General features: G+C 47.8%; 1 protein-coding gene across 1 annotated transcript; it reads left to right on the top strand.

Annotated features, from left to right (window-relative positions):
- The first annotated feature begins 851 nt into the window (after window positions 1-851).
- Window positions 852-12,008, top strand: LOC306657246 (gasdermin-A). The gene is made up of 12 exons (XM_079133054.1): window positions 852-996; window positions 2,348-2,566; window positions 2,763-2,943; window positions 5,617-5,782; window positions 6,632-6,728; window positions 7,200-7,247; window positions 7,604-7,630; window positions 8,157-8,177; window positions 8,815-8,969; window positions 9,565-9,679; window positions 10,787-10,860; window positions 11,421-12,008. Exons 2-12 carry the CDS (start codon window positions 2,353-2,355, stop codon window positions 11,661-11,663), a joined length of 1,341 nt encoding a protein of 446 aa, XP_078989180.1. The 5' UTR covers window positions 852-996; window positions 2,348-2,352; the 3' UTR covers window positions 11,664-12,008.
- Window positions 12,009-14,646: the final 2,638 nt, after the last annotated feature.

The following is a 14,646-nucleotide window of genomic DNA, read 5'->3' as shown; positions in this document are numbered from 1 at the left end:
ACATACATGACCATGTATCCCCATACTACAAGGCCTTGCTTCTAAATCCCTTCACTTGTCATCTACAGCCCTACTCAGGGGTGTCAAGCCCCCTTTAAAATTCCTTCTAGGCAGATATAAAAGACAAGAGCAGGACCTGAGTAACCTACAGTGAGACATCTGACTCCACACAACAGGCATCTTGGGCTTTTCCCCTAATGTTGCTGCTACGCCTCTGCCTCTGTTGATAGACATGTGTACCTTCAGTATTCCATGAGAGGGAGAGACCCGGAACACTAGGCAACAGAAAACCTCTGGTCTAGCTCCATCTCTGCCTACTCAGACCTGGCACCAGAAATATGTATATGTGGCTAAAACAAATGCAGTGCCATAGGAATTGGCTGGCTGACCTACAGAAAGATGAAGAACGACTTCTCAGCGACTCTGCTGTCTCTTGGAATCTCCGCAAACACCGAATTTCTTATTCCCTTATCATACTTGCAAGGCCTGCCAGATGCTTCCTGATAGACCATGTTCACATCACAACAGAGATGCCATCCCTTTTTGTTCACACACACACACACATACACACACACACACACACACACACACACACACACACACACACACTCCCACTGCCTCTCTCTAGCCCCCAAAGATGTCCACAAACTAACCTTCACCTGCCACCTCCCTCTCAGCCCGGCTGCCCCTACCTATACTAGCACCTGCCTGGCAGCGCCTCATCCACCCCCTCAGCGCTTTGGAGGCCAGGGCCTGGGGGCCTGGGGCAAGGCACACCTGGAACAGGTTGATGCTGTTCTCCCGGAAGTGGAGCAGGAGGGGGTGGGGTCACTGGGGCAGGCGGGGTCCCTTGAAGCCTATATCCCTGCCCCCACAGAGGCATAAAGCAGCCTCTCCTGGCAAAGGACAGTCATTCTCTCAACCTACAGGCAGAGCAAACCCTGGGCCCTCACTCCACACCAGGATTCCTGACAGGACCCAGAGCATCATTTCTTGGTAAGAATTTGGTGACAGGAGAGGAGGCAGGGGCAATCTGGTGATCTAAGAAGCTGAGTGGGTCCAGAGGGCAGTGGAGTAGATATTCTGGTAGATCTTGGGAACAGAAGGGGAGGCAGCCCAGTGAGTCCCTCTCTGGTGAGGAGCCCTTCCCAGGTACCTCCAGTGGACAACCCAAGAGGTTGTCCTGTCCTATCATGGGGTTCCCAGGAATAAGGGGTGAAAAACCACATTGGAGCAGGAAGAATGGCCCCACACATCTGTGACTGTGCCTCTACTTCCCTGCCTCTGTGAAGTACCACAAGAAAGTGAGGCACTTCCAGGCCAGCTGGTAGGTCCTCTTCCACCCACAGGGATAATCTGGGTGTGCCTCCAGCAGCCCAGCCGAGCACCTGGATTTGAACATCAAAGAGAGAGAGCTAAGATGGCGAACCTCAGGCCCTCGCAGGCCCCACGTTCTCCGAGGCCCTCTTACCTCAGCCTGTGTGTCCCAGGGCTGCTTTCATTCATTTGTTCATTCTTTTTTTCTTTTCCACACACATTTGCCAAGCTCCAACTCTGTACCAGGCACTGCCTTGGTGCTGATGCTATAGAGGTGAATAAGACCAATTTCCAGCCACCTGGGAAGTCGCAGTAGAATAGGTGAGTCAGGTGAACAGATCATAACAACATGAAGTGGCAGGTGTTTCGGGACATGTACACAGCACTTTGCTGTGTAGTCACCAGATGCCTGAAGGAGTGAGGGGAGGTGTCACCAGGGAATGACCTAAATTGAGTCTTAAAGAATGAATAGGAATTCTTTAGATTGGGAAGAGGGCATTAAAAGCAGAGAGAACAAAGGTAAAGAGCAGCAACATGCCTGGAGCTGTGGGGCAGCCCCATGGGCAGCGGTGAGGCAGACACAAAGGAAGTACAGGGTGGAGGGAGGCAAGCCCCTTGGTGGGGACCAAGGAAGGGCAGCTGGTGCAGTGCCCAGCTCTGCCTGCCCAGGCCCTCGGCCCCAGGGGTGACTGCTTCCCTGCTCCCTGCTGTGAGAAAAAGCTTTGCTTCTAGTGCTGATGAAATGCTTCATCCGGGCTCTGTGACTGTAGAAAAAAAATGAATGTGGACTGAGGAAAGAGCCCTTTGACAGAGAAGGGGAGGCCTGGCTTCTCTGGCCTGCCGTGTAAGCTCTGGAACTTGAGTTTCCTCACCATAAAATGAAACTTCTTGGGTTCTTTCCAGCTCTAACATTTGAGAATCCAGCCATCTTTAAGAGCTCCCCCTGTTCCAGAGCAGGGTGGTGCCCTGCTGCAGGGGCCTTACCAGGTCCCTGGCTGCCATCTTGACAGTCTCATCTCTCTCCTCACAGGAACAATGACCATGTTTGAAAATGTCACCAGGGCCTTGGCCAGACAGCTAAACCCTCGAGGGGACCTAACACCCCTGGACAGCCTCATTGATTTCAAGCACTTCCACCCCTTCTGCCTGGTGCTGAGGAAAAGAAAGAGCACTCTGTTCTGGGGGGCCCGCTACGTCCGCACCGACTACACCCTCCTGGATGTGCTTGAGCCAGGCAACTCACCCTCAGGTGAGCTCAGCTGTGGGGCTGGATTCTGAGGGATGCTGCTGGGTAGGAGTCAGGCACCTGCCCCACGAGGAGGACTCAGAAGCTCCTTTCTGACATGGTTCGGTGTCATCTAGCTCCACATACTCATTGGGAGCTGAAGTGGCCAGGGGAGGAGAATGCCTCTCACACAGACCCTTCTATCTCTTCCTTCCTGCAGATCCAACAGACTCTGGGAACTTTGGCTTTAAGAATATGCTGGACGCCCGAGTAGAGGGAGAGGTGGATGTGCCAAAGACAGTGAAGGTGAGGGGGACTGCAGGGCTCTCCCGAAACAGCACGCTGGAGGTCCAGACACTCAGCGTGGCTCCCAAGGCCCTGGAGTCCTTGCACAAGGAGAGGTGAGCATGGACAGGGCTGAGGGGCTACAGGGGGCAGGCAGTGCATGGGGAGGGTGCATTGGGCCCTGAGTGAAAGGGTGAGACCTTCACACTGACCTTCACCAGTGTGGTCACCACCAGGAGTGTCTTCAGGCCATTTCCTAAGCACTCCTTCCTGTCCTTCACTGCCCTCAGTGTGATGCACACCTGGGGATGAATGCGTCCACATTCACGTGACCTTGGAAAACTCTCTTCTCTCAAAACTTCAGTTTTCTGAATGATGGAGTTAAATGATCATCTCTAAGGCTCCTTCCAACTCTAAGACTATTAAATGGGCTAAAACGGGAGAGATCGATCTTAACTGCTCCCTACTGAAGCGAGAGCACAGTGTTCCCCTCCCATAAATGAAGCTTTCTGCCTGGCCCCATACACACACCGAGCACACCTTTGGGAATGCTGCCCCAGCAGCACGAGGGGTGTGGCAGATGCCAAGTTGATGCTAGGCTCCGGGCATGTTTGGCTTGATGAGGGAACTGACTTTCAAGTAGTTAAGTAGTGGTTAGAAGAAGAGGTAAGGACTGGGGAGTCCAGCTGGAAGGGCTGCAGTGTTGGGAAGTTATGCAGGAAACATTTGCATAGCTCTGGTTGAATGCAAAGCATCCTGTTATGTGCTGGGATATGGCTAGAACATCTTTGTCCAAGAACCTTGTGACCCAGGAAGGTGAAAACTAACATGTAACAGTAAAATGCAAGGCGAGAAGTGGTCAGTGCCAGAGGAATGGTTTGGCTGAGACTTGTGGAGGGTCAGAGGAACTTTTGACTGGGGAAGGGAGGTAAGACCCAACAGAGGTGGTGGCCCATAATCTAGGGCTTGAAAGAGGAAGAGAAATTACACACACAGGGCTGGGAGAAGGCACACATAGTAAGACCTCTCAAAACCAATAAAGGGTCACAAACAGCCCATCTGGCAGGTGCAGAAGAGGTACCAGTGAAACAACAGGAAGACATAGGGTGAACCCAGCTCATGAAGAAGCTGAGCCAGGGAAAGGAGGTGGATGTGTAGGCTCTGATGTGAGACCCTGGCAATGCTCTGATGTGTCTCAATGCAAGGTGGATAGAGGAAAAGGGACAGGGGTTTGAGGACCAGGAAAGATATTGTTCTACTATCCATCAGAGGTGTAAAATGAGAACAAGAACTGGGCAAGAGCAGTTGGGATGAAGAGGGAGGAACAGATGCAGAGCCTATTCTATGCAAAGGGCAATAGAATGGCCAGCTACAGTGGTACATGTCTATAATCCCAGCAACTTGGGAGGCTGAGACAGGAGGATGCAAGTTTGAGGCCAGCCTCAGCAACTTAGCGAGGCCTTAAGTAACTTAGCAAGACCCTGTCTCAATATAAAATACAGAAAGAGCCAGGGATGTGACTCAGTGGTTAAGTGCCCTAGGGTTCAATCTCTGGTACTACTATTACTACTACTAATAATAATAATAAAGGCAATAGAATGGACTCGGCAGGTGATTGCAGGGATAGGACAAAGGTTTTGTCAACGATGACCCTGAGTTTTGACCCAGATTGTGACATTATAAGACATTAAAGGTGACATTACAGGTAACAGGAAGACGAAGGTGAGAAGGGAATCTGTACAGAAAGATTGTGAGTTTCTCTTAGACATTTTGAATGTGTGGTTCTGCTTTGGCATCTGCTGAGAATGTTTAACAGGTGGTTGGAATTAGGGGCCTGGAGCTCAGGAGAGGAAGGGTGCTTTGGGCCCCTGAGTAAAGGTACATATGTGTTCAACAGCAAAATAGTACTGTAGAAACTGGGGGGAAAGTTGGAAGGAGTTCAAAGAGCAGAAGAGTAAGAACAGAATCTCAGAGCAATATAGCATCTTAGGGAGCCAAACAAACAGGAAAAGGGGATACAGACAGAATGAATGAGATTTAGGAGCCAGAAAGACAGGCAGAACAAGCATGGTACAGGGTGCTCAGAAGCCAAGAGAAGACAGAGTTGCCATGGACAGCAGGTGCGATGTCATTGATTTTGATGGACAAGAGGTCATTGCGATTTCAGTTGAGTAGTGGAAATAGAAGCTAAGTTATAGAGAACTCAGAATTCAGGGTGGTGAGGAAGTAGAAAGTGAACTGGTATGGTTATATCTTTTGAGATATTTGCCAATAAGGTGAAGGAAAGAAAGAGGATGGTTATTTAAGGGAGTAAAGGATCAAAGAAAGTGAATTTTTAGGATTAGGGACATGTTTATATCTGGAAGTATACAGAAGGAGCAAATAGAGAGGAGTGACTGGTGTTAATGGCAAATGAGGTGACAAGAGATGGAGGGAAAGAATTCAGAAGAGATGAAGTGGGAGGCAAGGAAAGAGAATCATGGCTGGGCAGAAGGAGAAGGGAAAGGAGGTAAACTTGAGGCCCTTCTGGGCCAGGTTCTGTGCCAAATGATGACCTGGTTTATCTCCACACTGGAGGAAAGCATCTTTGTCCTCCTTTTATAAATGAGCAACTAAACCTCGGAGAAGCTGTGGGTGATCTGGGTTTCCACCTCAGACTGATCCCAGAGTCCTCTCTCCTTCCCTGACACCACAATGTCCAGTTCCTACAAATGACTGTAGAAAAGAGAAGGGCATGGTCCAGGCCAGGAGAAGCTCTGAAAGCTCCCCTTATGCTTCTCCTGCCACAGGAAGCTGGCAGCAGATCACCCGTTCCTGAAGGAGATGCGAGATCGAGATGAGAACCTGTACGTGGTAATGGAGGTGGTGGAGACGGTGCAGGAGGTCACTCTGGAGAGAGCTGGCAAGGCAGAGGGCTGCTTCTCCCTCCCATTCTTTGCCCCACTGGGGCTACAGGTTTGGTTCAAACACACACACACACACACACACACACACACACACACACACACAGCCCCTTCTCAGAGGTTTTATTAACTTTGCTGGACAGGTGCCCACTCAGAATACTGAAGAGGACTTACCCCTTCTCCCTGGTCCTCAAGATCTAAACTCTAGTTGGCCAGACACAACCCCCTTCTCCAGTTGATGGTGCCCAGTGTGAGCAGATTCCTGTGCCAGATGCTACAGAGAATATCGGGAAGGGGAAACATGCTCATGAGTTTTCCCTTATGGTGCTCCCAAGCTACAGAACAGAGCTCCTTGCTCACAGCAAGTTCTCAGGCTCTAAGACAAGATGTGTTGATTAAAGCCCAGAGAACACAGTCTTGGAAAATTCAGTGGCAATAAGCAAGGCTCTCATAGCTATACCTAGGGAGTGTAAATATTCAAGGGATGACTTGGCACTTGGGGCCAGGAAGAGAGATTAGTCATGAAAGGCCTCTGAATTAGGTGAGCAAGGGACAAATGGTGAAAGAAAGAAGGACCCAGGGCCTGGATGGAAGCGTGGAGGTGGGATAGGGTGGTGCACAGGCACGTGATGGAGCAGGTCTGCCCAGTTCCTTTCACATGTCTGAACCAGGAAGAAACCTAGATGGTCAGAGGATGGTCACTGGAAATGAGTGGGAGAGCTTCAAAGCCCATTCCACGAGTTCAACCTGGGTAGAAAGATGACCTAGGACACCACTGAAGGGTCCCCAACTTCCTATCTCCCCAAAGACTCTCAGGCTTTCCACCTGCCCCTACCCCGATTCCCAATATTTCAAACTTAGGATTTCTGCAGATTCACAAATCCTCATCGTCTAACCCTAGGGATCTGTAAACCACAAGGAGGCTGTAACCATCCCCAAGGGCTGTGTCCTAGCCTTTCGAGTGAGACAGCTGATGGTCAATGGCAAAGATGAATGGGGTGAGCAGAGACCTGCAAGATCTTTCCCTAAGATGAGAATTACTCTATGGAGGTATCCTGGTCCCCTCTTGTGGTGATGTCAGGGTATGGCAGAAGGAGTGCAGTGTATCATCCAAGGCTGGGGACCAAGCCACAGGGGCTGCTCTAGAGGGAGGGGGAAGGGGCTCCTGGGTACTGAGCATCTCCTGGGTACTAGGCATCATGGAAGCTGGGACCAGGGACATAAAGTGAACAAATCAGCCTCCACTCAAGAAACCAAAGGAGGAAACACACTAATGCCAATACTGGAAAGTCAGGTGGAAACAGGGCTTTCTAGGAGAGAACTTAAAACTTCCTGTAGTAGAGGTCAAATGGAGAATTCAATGAGGCATTTAAGGGATAGGATCTAGCTCTGAGCAGGGGTCCCTTGGGTTTGAGACTGGAGAAAGAAGGGTAAGTGTCCTCCTGGTCTCCTTCTCTTGCTCCTTACAGATATTCCCCACATCTACAATGACAGCATGCAAACCTTCCCTCCAGGAGGTAAGTGAACTGGCTCTCCACAGCTCCCGCTCAACCCTCTAATAGCAGATTCTGTAATCCCTCTGGGATCCCCTACTTTTGTTTCCTGTGTCCCTAGAATATCCTCAACTTCAGGAAAGACAGAAAGTGGCATATAAATAAGGGACAGAGAGACAGAAGGACAGAGACCAGAGGCACAATCGGAAGCAGAAAGACTTGGAGTCAGTGTGTGTTGCCAAATTGTGGGGGTGGATGAGCTAACAGGATCTCCACGTGTTTTTATAATCATCGCCATGGAGATACCTTGACAAATGCTTTAGACAAAAGAAGCAGAAATGAGTTTTATACTGACAGATGTGCATTGTTTCTATCTTCAGAAAAGCCAGGAGAGGGGAAATGCGCACGTAAGTGATCCTGTCACTTCAACTTTCTTGACTCAAGTTTAAAACACTGATCCTTTCCCCTCTTGTGTGGGACTGACAGGGAAGATGGCAGAGCAGGTCTCGGTAAGCAACTGTCCCTGACATGCGGCAGAAATTCCACTAGCTTACGAAAAACAGTGGAAGGGGGAGAACTTTGGACAAGATGCCCCGGTGGTCTGACACCTGAGACCTTTATCCCCAAAGTCCTTGGTAGCTACAACCTGTTCCACACATGTGCCACTCTGCCACCCAGCACCTGGGACAGAAACTGAGTCACAGTGATGCCAACTCCATCCAGGTGCCCCTTTTCACATTGCATCAGCTCTTCTCCTGACCTGGCCCTGATTCCCAGGAATGGTGCAAGAGTTCCTTTAAGACAGTTGGGATCTCCCAGGAGACAGACAGGACCTGTTACCTCACCCTGATTAGTGTCTCACCCGCTGGGGGCGGCTGCCAATCTGAAGGACTGCATTCTTATCCATTTTGTTTGTTTTTCTTTTGTTCTCAGTTATCCAGGCATCTGATGTTGGTAAGGAATTTTTTGAGTTTCTTCCAAGATTTTACCATGAAGGTGGCGGGAGAAGCATCAGGGTGGAGGGACGGCCAGGCAAGGGCTGAGTGCCAGGTTCTAGGCGCCCCTTCCGGGGAGCCACTCTTTCTAGTGCAGAATCAGTATATTCTCAGGATGCCAGGCCCCTCGAGGGCCAGGTTCTGGTTCATGCTTTCTCTGGATACAGACCCACAGCTCTCAGGAGGAGCCCCATCTTGGCCTTTACCAGGTCACCAAAGTCATTCTTCCTTGTCCACTAGACTCTTGAGAAGGGGCATTAGACCTTCTCTTTCAACTTTTAGCTGGCCTCTCTGAGAACACGAAGTCATTTGTATACTGACACAGGATGAAGCCTGGGGTCTCAAGGATGATTAACTGTTGGGTTAGATGATAATATGGTGCTTTGCCCACCGCCTTGCCCCACCCCTTCTGTCAGGGCTGGAGAATAACTTCATAACCATGTTCCTTGGTAAAGAAAAAAAAAGCCGTCTCAAGCTGGAAGCAGGGCACAGGCCCCTGAGGAGGGCGAGTGAAGAGGCCTACCAGGAGAACACCTTCTGAACAGGAGGAGAGGCTACAGGTGGAGGACTGGTTTTTATATTTACTGTCCCCATAGGGGAGATACATGAGGATTTCAGGACACTAAAAGAAGAGGTTCAAAGAGAGACCCAAGAAGTGGAGAAGCTGAGTCACGTGGGGCAAAGGTCCCTGCTCAGCTCCCTTAGCAAACTTCTAGGGAAGAAAAAAGAACTCCAAGACCTTGAGCTCGCAGTAAGTCCCCAGTGGGAGAATGGAAGGTGTGGGAGAAGGAGGGGTTTCTGTGGCATTTGGGGCACTGCTCTTGGTGGGGATATCTGACAGAGGCAAAAAGTGGCCAGTGACCAGGGAAATAACTTCCCCAAGGCTGGCCAAGTGCTCCCAGGCTACCAGGTTACCACTACCCTTCCTGGCCCCTGAAAAAGGCCAAACTACACAGGTTTCCCTAAGACACACGCTCTCTTTGATGGACGGAGGGTAGACAGTAAACCAAAAGTGTCACTACTGGAAAGGAGGCAGAATCTTTCAGAGTCCAAAACCCAGTAACCAAGGAACCCAGGAGTCTAACACTTTCCAATCTTTTTGTTTGTTTGTTTTGGTACCTGAGAATGAACCCAGGGACACTTCCCACCAAGTCACATCCCCAGCCCTTTTTTAATGTTCTATTTAAAGACAGGGTCTCCATGAGTTGCTTAGGGTCTTGCTGCTGAGGCTGGCTTTGAACTCATTATCCTTCTGCTTCAGCCTCCCAAGCCCCCAGGATTATAAGCGTGCGCCACCACACTCAGCTTTCCTGTGCAATCTTAAATGCCACCTACCTTTCCCACAGCTTGAAGGGGCTCTAGATAAGGGACATAAAGTAACCCTGGAGGCACTCCCAAAAGATGTCCTACTATCAAAGGAGGCTACGGGTGCTGTCCTCTATTTCCTTGGAGCCCTAACCGGTAAGTAGGGAATACGGTCTTCACTTTTTCAGTGATAAAAATGAATTACCTGTGAGGCTGGAGATGTAGCTCAGTTGGTAGAATGCTTGTCTCACAAGCACACAGCCCTGGGTTCAATCCCCAGTACTCCCCCCCAAAATGAATCACCTGAGTGAATTTCAAAATGAGTGAATACCAGGAAATTATACTACATTTATGTAGTTTATATCTACATTTTTAAAAAGTGGTTCTATTCCTAGGGATTCGCTTGATCTTCTTGTTGTTGTTGTTGTTGTTGTTTGTATTTTGTTGTTATTTTTGGTACCAGAGATTGAATCCAGGGGCATTTAACCACTGAGCCACATCACCAGCCCTTTTTTATATTTTATTGAGAGACAGGGTCTCACTGAGTTCCTTAGGGCTTCATTAAATTGGTGAGGCTGGCTTTGAACTCAAGATCCTCCTGCCTCAGCCTCCTGAGCCACCCCGCCCAGCTCACTTGATCTCTTTGGGTAACCTGAGAAGACAGTCTTTCTTTCTTACAGAGTTGGAAAATAACCCTACTTTTTTCAATCACATATGTAAACTTTCTGCACATAGCTAAAGTCACACACTTCTATATTGATACCTACCTATTAGCTTTCATTTCAGAAGGTAACGTCATATAATCTTGTCTCTACATTCTCTCCTTCCCTCTACATGAAACATTCTCCCACTTAGAAAACTCTGGTGGTTGGAGTCAGGGGGTGGGTGGCAAAGGAGGGGAGGAAACAAGAAAAAAGAAAAGTTATCTGATCCTTTAGATATAAGCTGAGATGTCTGTTCCCTTAAAAAACCTATCAAAAGCCAGGACCAAAGTAGACCCCTCAGCCATGGCTCCCTTAACACCCCAAACTTTAATTCTATGTTCCTCTGTCTTCTCTACAAGACTGCAAGTTCCTTGAGTGAAGGGAATACGATTTTTATATAACACCTGGCAAAGGTGCCTGGCAGAGTGCAGGCATTCAACCATGAACGAATAAATGAATGAATCAATCAATGCATGCTGGAGTTCCGGAAGTACACTACTTGGAGTCTGCAGTCCTCTCTGAACCAGCAATACGTATCTCTTTCTCTTTTTTTCTCCAGTGCTGAGTGAAGCCCAACAGAAGCTTTTGGTAAAATCTATGGAGAAAAAGATCTTGCCAGTGCAACTAAAACTGGTAAAAAATATACGCGCACACACGCACGCCCGCATGCACGCGGGGGAGTGGGGAGCGAGCGAGAGAGAGCGCAGAGGGTCAGGTGGAGTTCAGGATGAAGTAACTAGAACCAATGGGAAGGTATAGATTTAGCCTCATGACAGAAGAGTCTGGAAGGCCTCTCCCTTATTCCAAGAGCTCATGCCCACTTTTCTTTCCATTTTTCTTCCTTTTTGTTATTTCACAACAAGGGGTAGAAGAGTGAATTTCTGGTCATACTCTGGGTTTATCAGCCTGTTCTTGGGAGAAGAGACAGAAAACTCTGGCATTGCTTATTTCTGAGTGATGTAAGCTAGTCTTTTAATATCTCTGAGTCAGTCTCAATTTATTACTCTGTAAAATGGGACCAAAAATAAATGTACTGCCCATTGTATAGGGCTGTTAAAAGACCCACATGGAGCAGTAATAGGTAAGATAAGGAGTTATGATAAGGGGAATAAAACCTTAGGATTTTTACAAAGTAGGGAAGAGGAAGAGAGCCTGCTAGGTCTTCTTTTCCATGCTATTTTGGTTCCTTGCAGGTGGAGAGCACGATGGAACAGAATTTCCTGCAGGATAAAGAAGGCATTTTCCCCCTGCAACCGGAGCTGCTCTCCTCCCTTGGGGAAGAGGAACTGACCCTCACAGAAGCTCTGGTGGGGCTGAGTGGCCTGGAAGTGCAGCGATCAGGCCCCCAGTACACATGGGACCCAGACACCCTCCCCCACCTCTGTGCCCTTTACGCTGGCCTCTCCCTCCTTCACCTGCTGACCAAGGCTTCCTAATGAGACTCTGTCTACTCCCTGCATCCCTAATGCCTGCCCAGCCTCACAGTGCTGTGTCCTTAATACCCAAGGGCATTTCAGAGCTACCAGGTCAAGGACGACTGAAATCCTAGCTGATCACCCATGATAACCAATTTCCACCTGCCCCACTTTGTATCTCCCCGTGCCCTCTCCTTCCACAACCCACTAAGCCGGTCTGCCGATACTTAAATCCTGTGGAAACACAAGCACTCAACCTTTAAACTGTGAGCCATTTCAGCACAACTGAAAAAAAAAAAAAAAAAGAGAGACAGATTAATTCCCTAACCCTAATCTCTCCTACTGTGCTTAGTAAAAAAAGAAAAAGAAACAAGCTTTACAAATTAGAGAAAATTAGGATAATGTTTTTTTGGTGTTTTTCTTTCAAGAATTTGTCATGGGATGAACCAATCAGCTATGTATAACCATAAAGCTCTAATAAAAATTAATAAATAAATAATAATTTGTCAAGGAAATTCTTTACTTTGTGCCAAAAAAAAGAAAAAAACATTATTCTACTACCTATGAATCATATGTACAAGATACTACTCTACTGTCCTCAGGCCAGTTGGAAAATGCTCAGAGAACATTTTAAGGGTATAGAAAGTAGAATCTAGAGTGACAAGATCATCAAGGCACCATGTCTTCAAATAAAAACATTTGGAGTCTTCTAACCCCAGGTTGAGGGATTAGGAGGGAAAAAATATAGAGATAGACAGTACAAGTCCACAAGAAAAAGAAGACAACTTTCAAGTTTGTTGAATAAAATATGCAAATGGATCTTTAAAAAAATGGAACCCAAAAATAAGATTGACCCCCCCAAAATTTTTTAATTGTGTTATTTCTGCCAGGTGTGGTGGTGCACACCTGTAATCCCAGCAACTCCGGAGGCCGAGATAGAGGAACACAAGTTCAAGGACAGCTTCAGCAACTTAGTGAGACTCTAAACATGGACATCTCCAGCTCTTTTTTATTTTGAGGCAGGTTCTTGCTAAATTGTTTAGGGCCTTGCTAATTTGCTGAGGCTGGCTTTGAACTTGTGATCCTCCTGCCTCAGGGTCCTGAGTCACTGTGCACCACTGCATCTGGCTCCACCAATTTCACTTTTTTTAAAGTATTTTTTTTTTTTTAGTTGTCAATAGACCTTTATTTTATTTGTATGTGGTGCTGAGAATCGAACCCAGTGCCTCACACATGCTAGGCAAGCACTCTACCACTGAGCCACAACCCCACTCTTTTTTTTTTTTTTTTTTTTTAGGTGTAGATGGACACAATGCCTTTACATGGTGCTGAGAATCAAACCCATTGCCTCACATGTGCAAAGCGGGTGCATTACCACTGAGCCACAACACCAACCCCACCAATCTCTTTTGAAGTAGTTTTATGGGTGGGATAATCTCTCCAAGGTTTTTGACCCTAGGAATCAAAAATTCTTCCCCTTTTTAGCCACGACATGCCCCAGCTAATTCCTCACTCACTAAGAATTCATGACCAAGTGCCAAAAGCTTTGTGTTAAGCCACCTCCCACTTCTGGACATCTTCCAAAGCCTCACTAATTGCTCATGGACATCCTGAGTTGCTATCTGACTTGGTTGTTTTTCCCCGTGATGTAAACTTAATAGAGAGGTGAGTTAACATCCTGACTATCCAGAAGGGTAACTTGGATTGTAAGGATGAACAACACAGCAAGTCTGTGTTCTTCCTTTACCATTCTCACCCACCTTGGTTACAGAGATAGTGTTGCAAAGAAGACACTTTAATGTGTTTACTCCAGTGATGATTCAAAAGAATGTTATCCAAACTCGAGCCCTGGGAGGTGAGAGGACAGTTAGGAAGGACTTGGTCAAAGCATGTTCTCTAAAACTGGAGCACATTTTTTTTTTTTCATTTAGCAAAGTTTAATGCAGACAATTATTTGTAGCAATACTATGAAAGGAGAAATACAAAAGATATGTTATCACATACATTCATATGAATGTGCACTAGAATATAGTCAAAACATATTCTCTGCCTCTAGGTTCTTACAACAGGGCTAGATTTGTGTGAAGGGTCCATCCAAGGTCTAAAACTCTGAACTTCCATTTATGGAAGAAATCAAAGATCCAAGATAGGAAGTTACTGCTTTGTATCTTAACAAACTGGGACCAGTATCCCCCCGGTTTCACTACTCCACAGAACCACTGGGGGAATTCTTTGAAATATAAGTGGGCAGGGTTTCTGGTCCAATTTAGATCCCCTGAACCGGCTCTCTGAAGCCTCTGCCAGTGGAGACTTTTCACCCTCACAAATCTACTGCAGGCCAGGGCTGAATGTCCACTGTCTCGCCCCACCTACTGTACTACATTCTTGAGCAATTTTCCACATCCATACCTGACCATACATAAAGTGGACCCCTATCTTTTATTAAACTGCAGTGATTCTACACAAACGCACTCTCCCCCATCCACACTACCAGGCTGGCTTTGGCGGTGCGGGTGGGAGTACTGGGGATTGATTGAACCCAGGAGCACTTTACTACTAAGTTACACCCCCAGCCCTTTGTTTTTAAGTTTTGGGACAGGGTCTCGCTAAATTGCCCAAATTGGCCTTGAATGTGAGCTCCTCCTGCCTCGGCCTCCTGAGTCCCTGGGATAACAGGCATGTACATGCCTGCCACCGCCAGGCTAGGCTGCAGATATCTTATGCCTTATTTTCAGCGGTAAACTAAAATCTGACAAGGAAGTCCGGATGCCATTGGTTTCTTCCTACTCCCCAATTCCGTTTATTTAAAACCCAACAGCCTAGCCCTCCTCCGCAGCCTTCTTTTCTTGCCTCGCGCTGGATGCACCGGGTAGCCGTTGAGCACGAGCCTGGCGGGTCTCAAAGGCAAGTCGGGACCCGGCAAATCCCAAGAGCTTGGGCGCAAATCCCGCCCGGCAACTCCTGACGTCATCTCTCCCTACGCTCGATAGGCCCTACCCACTCC

This window comes from Sciurus vulgaris (genome assembly GCF_902686455.1).
Source record: "Sciurus vulgaris genome assembly, chromosome: 3".
NCBI classification, from domain to species: Eukaryota; Metazoa; Chordata; class Mammalia; order Rodentia; family Sciuridae; genus Sciurus; species Sciurus vulgaris.
The sequence above is the reverse complement of the archived record's forward strand: the minus strand, read 5'-3'. Positions and strand labels throughout refer to the sequence as shown.